General features: G+C 35.4%; 1 protein-coding gene across 2 annotated transcripts; it reads right to left on the reverse strand.

Annotated features, from left to right (window-relative positions):
* Window positions 1-451: 451 nt before the first annotated feature.
* Window positions 452-3,854, reverse strand: LOC18053561 (U-box domain-containing protein 10). 2 transcript variants are annotated; one of them, XM_006448223.2, is made up of 4 exons: window positions 3,242-3,854; window positions 2,333-2,449; window positions 1,862-2,254; window positions 452-1,732 (listed from the first exon to the last, which is right to left on the reverse strand). In XM_006448223.2, exons 1-4 carry the CDS (start codon window positions 3,560-3,562, stop codon window positions 653-655), a joined length of 1,911 nt encoding a protein of 636 aa, XP_006448286.1. In that variant the 5' UTR covers window positions 3,563-3,854; the 3' UTR covers window positions 452-652. The 2 variants fall into 2 exon arrangements, with proteins under 2 accessions (XP_006448286.1, XP_024047832.1); XM_024192064.1 differs by having other exon boundaries at window positions 3,253-3,303.
* Window positions 3,855-8,510: the final 4,656 nt, after the last annotated feature.

Genomic DNA, 8,510 nt, shown 5'->3' on the forward strand with positions numbered 1-8,510 from the left:
ATGAACAAAACATATAGGGCTTCATTTGCGTTTTCAGCCCGCCAATCGTTTCACAAACATTCACTATTTTATGACATCATCACTTGGAATAATTAACAAGAGCGGGGAAAAAAGAAAATATCCACCTTGAATCCCGGATGCATTTTGTTTTTTTTTTCTATTTCTAAGTGTAGTTTGTTCGCACATGCCGAAATAAACAAATCAATTCCATGAATAAATTTTCTTTCATTCTCATTTCATATACTAATTCGCAGAATTGTGCCGCCCTTCTAGTAGCTGAGCATTATGCTTTTGCGAATCAGCAGTCTGCAGCGATGATATGAACAAGTACTCTCTCGCTTGTAGAAATTTTATATTTTAAGTCTCGCTACTAATATCTATTATTTGCAGTTTAATCTAAACTGATGCATAGCAAATGCTTTCCAATCAAACCAAAAGATCATAAGGGTGAAAAACAATGTTAAAGTTGAATTTTATAACAACCATGTCAAATGAACTTTTTACACACTCATTAGATGATGGAAATAAATACAAAAGAGCAATGAGAACGGTTTTTTTAGCTCATGCCCATTTCATCAGTTTTCGTGAACAAATAATTGGAATTAAAAAAAAAAAAAAGAGGAATGAGGAATAATTTTTTCTGGTACAACTACTACACCTGTTGAAGCTGCGGCAATTTGCGAAGATGCTCCAACAGTGAGGTAGCCTTCCGCTTGGCCCTCTCTGTCCCACTCTTAGTAAGTTCTGTCAAGGGTATTACAGCACCAAGCCTGCTTATACAGGCAAGATTCTCAGTGTCCCTCTTGCACAAGGAAAGTAAAATGGCAGCCGCATTCTCTTTGTTACGTGGCAGACCTGTTCTCAGAAGATCTATTAGAACAGGTATCGTGCTGGCTTTGACTATAGCGATCTTAGCCTCTGGGTTACTAGCTAGAACTGACAGTATGGTCAGAGCCTCGTCAACCATACAATTCCTTGAATCTGTAAGCATCTTCAATAATGCTGAGATAATCCCGGCTCTTACAGCCCTGCCCTTGTTTCCCATATAAATGCACAAATTGAACAATGCTGTTGCTGCGTCTTTCCTTCCTCTGGTGCTTCCAATTTGGAGTAAATCTACCAAAGCCGGTATCGCACCAGATGCACCAATTATTATTTTGTTCTCATCCAGAAGTGACAAGCTAAAGAGTGTTGCTGCTGCATTCTCTCTAGCTTCCATGCTTCCAGCTCTAAGGATTTGAACTATAGAAGGAATGGCTCCTGCAAGCATTATGAGTCCCTTGTTATTTTCATATATAGAGAGGTTAAGAATGGCTGTCACTGCATGTTCTTGGGTCATCACGTCATCTGTTGTTAAAAGGTTAACCAGAACAGGTATTGCTCCTGCTTCCGCAATTATAATTCTGTTATCAGTACTTCTTTTGGAAAGGGATCTAATTTCAGCCACAGCAGCTCTACGCTCCTCAACGGAACGGCTTGAGAGTTTGCGGACCAGTGCCTCAATGGCTACCACATCCCCGCTAACATCACGGAAAGAACCGTCGCTCTTCTTTATCTTCCCATTTGCTAGTCCTATAGGCTGCTCAATGTTGTGCATGGTACACCATTGAGAAATTAGACTTCTCAAAACATAATTTGGGGTGAGAGTCAGGTGTTCAAGCTTCTGCTGAGTTTTTGGACATGTTACATTGCCACAATCTATCCATCTCTGTATGTAAGATCTCTCATACGTCTGCAGTTTCATTATTAAAATAAATCAGAAGTCCAGCATAATACGTGTGGTTGAGTGTTGATAATCTTGGATAAAACTTTATGTTAAAACATGTAAATGTAAAATGACATTTGAGATTATGATGCATACCTGTCCTGTGGCCACAATAACAGGGTCCCTCATTAGTTCTAATGATATAGGGCATAGAAAATCAGCAGGAATTATGAGTGCATCAGGCTTCTTAATTTCAGCCATACTCTTAATGGCTGAATTCTCCTGTCCTTCGGCAACAACATCGTCTGATGGACAGACCTCAGACGATACAGAAGAGAACCTCCTTTCCAATTTATTCATCATTTGATCTGCATCATGGCATTCCGAATCAATAGTATCTGGGACATGATTGGCCTTTGCTTTAACTTCATGATTTGTGATACTAACTTCTTTCTCCAGTGGCTGGGATAAGGCATGAAAAAAATTTCTTGAATTCATAGACCCATATCTCTCCGTGGCTCTTTTTAACTGGGACCTCGCCAGCACAACCTAGTAAAAGAATCTGATTAAGGCCACATTCAATCAAGATTAAAAGCGACATTACTTTTATCAATTGATTTGTCATACCTGTTCTTGAACTTCCTCGGAGATGTCAAAACGATCATATGGTATGTTCCCCAAAGCTTTCTCCAGCTTCCACATCACACATTGAAATTGAAAGGAGATTTTCTCGGCAGCTTCATCCTTAAATCAAGATACAGCAAATGTCAGAGATGCACCTATGAAGTTATAAATGAAAGTGCACAATCACAAGAAAATATCAGCAAGAGTAGGCCTCCAATTCCTAATATTTAGAATGATATTGACAATCGTGACAATTAAATGAGTGGTCACCATCTCTAACAATCCCCAGCATTTTAATATTGCTGTTATCCATGATCACTTTTCTTTTGCAACGTTAAACTTCCTGGAAAGTTCTCATCTAGTAAACATTGTAATGATATGATTTAAAAATCAAGTGACAAAAAACAGGCTTGAAATCATCAAATGGCACCAAACAGCAATAAGTTGATAGATGAAAATTCATGCAAATCTATCGGGGAATTTTGCTTCAAGATCCGGATAAAATCTTACAAAACTAAGTTATAACTTAAAAAGAGTTTCAAGGACCAATATGGAGATAACTTAAGGACTCTTTCCTGCTTCCAGATTCAAATCGTGTTAAGAGATTAACATCCGCATGCTACCCATTTTCAAGATTTTCAGTACCATTTGTTTTGATAATCAAGGATTTGTATCCAAATTACACATAAAACACATGCGCTCAGTATTTCGATTTATGTCACAATCTCCCAGTGTCAAGTAGCTAGCTACCGTTCACGTTCCACAGATTATTTTTCACATTTAATTAATTCAATTAAGTGGATGATCATATAAATGATACCACGATACCACATTGTTGAATTGAAACTTCAAAAAGATTCAAAATTTCATCATAGACAAGATAAAATAAAAACAAATAAAAAAAATGCTTACGGATGAGTCACCAGAACTGTAGCAGCAAGCAACAGCTAGAAGTCTCTTAGAAGCCTGAAGAGCCACAACAAGATCATTCCACCAAAGCAGCGACGTCGTAGATGAAGAAGACTCGGAAGGCAACACGTCCAACTGCCCAGAATCTCTGATCTCCTCCAACAAATGCTTCAACAAAGCAATCCTCCTCACAAGATCCATGCACTCTTTCTTAAACACCCCACGCCCATTTCCACAGCTCATCCCAGTAATCTCCCCGACCACCTCAATCACCGAGTCCGCCGTTCTTTCGCCGGCACCGGCGAGGGTGAAACCGCCGACCATCGCCGCGTGTAAGGAGAGGAAATGATGGTGGGTGGGTGGGTGGGTGGGGGGATTAAGGGGTACCCGGACGGTGGAAAGGGAGAAAGAGCGTTTGGGATCGAAGGGGTTTAGTTATTTAAGAAATATGAGAGTGAGTGAAGGAGAAAGAGAGCGAGATTCGCGGGAGGAGAGAACAAGAGGATACAGTTGGACTTGGAATATTATGAAGTGTCTTTCCAACAACTGCTACTCCTTCCCAAACTCTTTCTTACAACACCCGCTCCAGCCTCTAGCACTTGCTTTCTCTGGTCTTTTTTTTCTTTCATTTCTTGGTAATAACATATAGGCGCCTAAAATGTTAGCGTAATTAACAATTAAGGTCGATGGTAAGCTTTGAAACAAATAGGTCCATCGATGAGCTAATTTTGATTTTTGAGTACAAATATCATATCGTATATGTCGGCACAACTAGAAAAATGACGCTCGTAAGTTGTGCTTTGTGTGCCAGTTATATTTAATTTTGTACATTTATGTGGATCCATATGTTGGTTTATTGATGTTTTATTGATGTTTTGTGCCTCTACACACACACACACACAGGTGGGGGCATAGTGGTTTATTTTCGGACACTCTTTGCGTTGGGGGCCTGTAATTTTATCTGTAGTGCAGTGTGGACCCAAATGAGAACATTTGTAAATTATATCCTCATTTGTGATTACACTTAGGGATTTGGGTATGATCGTGAAAGCACCTGAACCTTAAATTGGTGACAGGCTGTAAAAGGCCGTTATTATTGTTATTTTTTTCCCCATAATTTATATATTTTTTATTCATTTCCGGATGACGCTAGAAGGAGAACATCCAACTGGTTTTATTTTCTTTTTCTATTAAGGAAGACAGGGGGAAAAAAACAAAAGAAAAGAAAATTTCTTTTGAGTTTGGTCATAGGGCCGTGTTAAAGTACCGAGCCAGCATTTGGCAAGAGGGGTGGCTAGTGGCTACCCTTGCATAATTGGAGAACGCCTTTAAATTGAATCTATTATTTAAGCCTCATCACCCGGGAACTCTATTAAAATGTCTTATTAATCGAAAATTTTAAGTTCTTGCTCCTGTAAACTTGATGAGTTGAAGTTATAATTCTTATATTAAATCCATCGTTAAATTGCTCCCCGTGAGTTAAATTTCTGACTGTCCCCAGCCACATTAGCTGAAAATGATTTCTTAGGTTAAAAGTGACGATGAATTGGCAAAAGGAGTTAAAGTAGCAAGAACGTAAAGCGAAGTTGTTTAAGGTCAATCATGGAGAAGTTTTTTGTGCTGTCAAACACCTCCCCGCAAAGTAAGCTCAGCTTAATTTACTCGGATTGATTCATGGATTATAGTTGGCACTTTGACAAACCTTACTCTTTCCAAATAAAGAAACCAAAACATCAGAGAAACTCCTCACCGTTTTCTTTTTGACAAAATTAAAGGTTCAAAATTTTTTCTTTGACAAAAGAAAAAAAGACATTTGAGTCAGTACTTAGGATAATCTAAGGCAAAGTCTGTTGGTCAATTCTTGCTTCTACTAAATTAAAAGATGAATTTGAGTTTTTCAAAGAAATGTTAACATTTACCGAGACCCTTTTTTTATTAGGTGTTGCGTGTAATCATGTACGATATTATTACTTAATTATATATAAAATAATGAAATCGAAGATGATATGTGAGTTTTCCCTAACAATTTATGCTTGGATTTTCTTGTCAAAACAAGTTTTTATTTAATAATTTGAGAGCTCCGATTGTTGCGGCAAAATGAGAGATCCATAGATGGAAATAATACAAGCCGGAGGTGATGTATGAATATTACAAAGAGCAGTTAGTGATGGAGACAGACAACGTTTTCTTTCTCACGGCAACAACGAATTTAATTCCTATAATTTATTGGTTGGTGGGGTATATTATATTTTGTGGGATCTTCTCCCTAATTTCCAAGACTCTTCTTCTTCTTAACTCTTATTTTAAAAACTTTTTTTTTTTGGTATTTAAATATCTTGAATATATTGGTTTCATCTACCAAATCATATATTTGTGTGTTTGTTTGTTATTTGTTTATATAGACGTCGGCCATTTCGGCCGTAAATTAATTACCCATTCAATTTGAATGTCTATCTCAATCCGTGCCACCACGTCGCATATAATTCTATGGAAATTCAGAGTTGGATTTTTTTTTTTTTTTTGGAAGTGATTTTGTGTTAAAACTATCGAAACATAAACGGTCTCTTGTTTAGAAAGAGTCTGCATTCGATTTTCTTGGTTTTAGTCTTGCGGAAAGGGATGTTAATTTGTAATTTATTTGATGAAATCTTGGTTGGTTTTGCGTGTACAAATCAATTGTACGTGTTACCTGTTCAAGACTTGGACAGCTGAAATTACACGGTTTCTATTGACTGGATCATCTAATTTGCATATGAACTTTTAGTCATCGGGTGATTTGGCCCCTTGTTAGCTTTGGATGCCTTTCATTTTCAGAATTATGGTACGTGGAAGCTGGAACATTAGGAGATACGGTAGCTCTACATTTGTATTGTTCGTATATATCCAAACTTACGTGGTGATCAATGCTATAATTAACACTATTTCAAAGTGTTGTTAAGCAATGATCATAGTCACCGAAAATAAATATGTGGACTCTATAATGATTTTATGCAATCAAATTTTTTATGTCGCCTTAGTTTATACACATTTATTTAATCCAATGTGAGATACCATGACACTAACAATTAATGCCTTTGCTTAAGAAAATTAACATTGTGAAATGGCATCTTAATAAATTGAATTTCTTATTGTGTTTATACTAATATAAATATAATTACTCCATCATTGGATTCTCAATCAGATGTTTATCTTGACCGGGTTTTTTCATTGGTCGGTCCAAAAGTCAACAAGTCTTGATTGAATTTGCAGTGCAGGCCATTCATTCATTGGCAGAGAACTTGCAAATTAATTTCGACTTGTTACAAGTCAAGTCACAAGGGTAATTAATGGGGTCCGGCTATGCAAGGAAACGGTTAGTGGCTGTAAGATTTCATGGAGCCCCTATGCTCTTTCTTATTTGTAAAATATATAAAAGTATTATGATACTTTCTGCTTATCTACGCTACCAAAATTCAATTTATTACATTACACTCTTTTTCTATTCACTTTTTTTGTAAGTATTAAAGGAGTTTTTCTTTACACCCACAACACATTAATCATCATAACATACTAATATCAATATAAAAAATATATATATGAAATAGTACTTAAAAAGTTCTTTCCTCCCTTGAGGAATCACCATATCTCATCTTCCATCACTCTTCATCAACAAAATTCTCAAGAATATGACCAATTATTTTTTTTTATACAATATCATCTCATAATGATTAATATTTTCATGATAAAAGAATTAGCAAGATAAAAAATAAATTCCCTTTCAGTACATCCCTCTCCTCTATCAATTTCTCTTCATTATCATTTCTTACTGATGGCTAACAATCAAGGATATCATCAATCTAAACTTCACTGATTGGTTCGTTGTCACCCTAACCCGTATCCGCCACCATATAATTTGTTTGTTTTTTTCAAATGGATAGCCACAATTTTCCTTAATCATCAACAAAACACATTTTCTTTTCTCCAGATCATGTGGCAATAATAGAAATTCAAGCTTTAAACTATTGTTGTGGTCATTATAATACTTTTTTGTATATTGTTAATAGATAGAAAGCAATCTAAATGGAACTAAAGATATAAAAAGAAATTATCCACAATTGTGGAAAAAAACCTAAAAATCATAAATTTACAAATTCAAAACCCTAGCCACTTGCTACGAAATCCGCACACAAAGCAATTTAACTAGCCACTACCAGTACCAACATTTTTAGTCTTTACATACTAAAATGCCTACACCCGTTGTCCTTATCTACCACAAAAACCACCACGCAAACAACCAAACCTACAAGTAATTATCCTTAAATCGATAGCCAGTCAACAACCTTTATAAATGATTGAACCCACCAAAAGACTCATAACAGAGAGAGAGAGAGAGAGAGAGAGAAGAGAGAGAGAGAGAGAGAGTAAGGAGAAAAGGGGAAAAAAATATATGAAGCATTTAGAATTTTACTATTTTTAACAAATTTAGGGTAATTTTATCTTTTTAATACTTATGCATAGAGTGTAAATAAAATAGAGTGTAAGGTTCTCAACGCAATTTTGTAGTAACTAAGTCACAAAAGCCAAAATTGCGGTAACGTAAAACGGTTGCAACATCACCGAACCCTAAATAATGATAATAAAGAAGGAGATTTTACAAGGTCATTTCAATAAATTATTCAACAATGGTGTCTCGTCATAATTTTGAGGTTTTCAAATTTCACTTAATTTGTTTGATTAATTTTACAGTTCATAATATGGCCAAGGTTCTATATAGTATTGAAGTGCGGTAACTTTTAAATTACAATTGTCATAAAAAAAACTATAACTATATAAAATAAAAGTTAATAGTAGTAAATATAATTTTTAAGTAATAGTTTTAACAAAATTAATAAAAATATAATAAAATTTTCATTATACAAGTTTAAAATCAAATCAATTTAATTTCAAGCTACAGTAAGTAGTATTTATTAACTGATTGCTTTTTGATAATTTGTTTGTTCTTGTATAAAAACTATTTGATATACATCAAAATTTGCTTAACATGCAATATTATCAAGGTGCGATCCAACCCAAACTCATATTACTCGAACTTAAAATCGAAATTTTGATAAGACTGCTTGGAACTAACCTTGGTTTTTTATTAGGCTAGAGTTAAATAATTCAGTGTAAACTTAATAATTTTGATTTATATTCTTAATTCTCGAACTTACACGAAGAGGAATTTAAAAGGTTGTTTAGTTGGAATAGTCCGAACATAAGAGGCCGTAGTAGGATGATATAGGAGCCCCTAGGA

Source organism: Citrus clementina, unplaced genomic scaffold (genome assembly GCF_000493195.1).
Source record: "Citrus clementina cultivar Clemenules unplaced genomic scaffold, Citrus_clementina_v1.0 scaffold_2, whole genome shotgun sequence".
Taxonomy (NCBI): Eukaryota; Viridiplantae; Streptophyta; class Magnoliopsida; order Sapindales; family Rutaceae; genus Citrus; species Citrus x clementina.

Bases quoted from the DNA above. Each gene is read 5' to 3' on its own strand.
- LOC18053561 (XM_006448223.2), bottom strand. From the start codon at position 3,562: ATGGTCGGCGGTTTCACCCTCGCCGGTGCCGGCGAAAGAACGGCGGAC. The intron at 2,450-3,241 runs GTAAGCATTTTT...TCTTGATTTAAG, and splicing joins ACAGTTCTGGTGACTCATCC to GATGAAGCTGCCGAGAAAAT. The intron at 2,255-2,332 runs GTATGACAAATC...TTCTTTTACTAG, and splicing joins CCGAGGAAGTTCAAGAACAG to GTTGTGCTGGCGAGGTCCCA.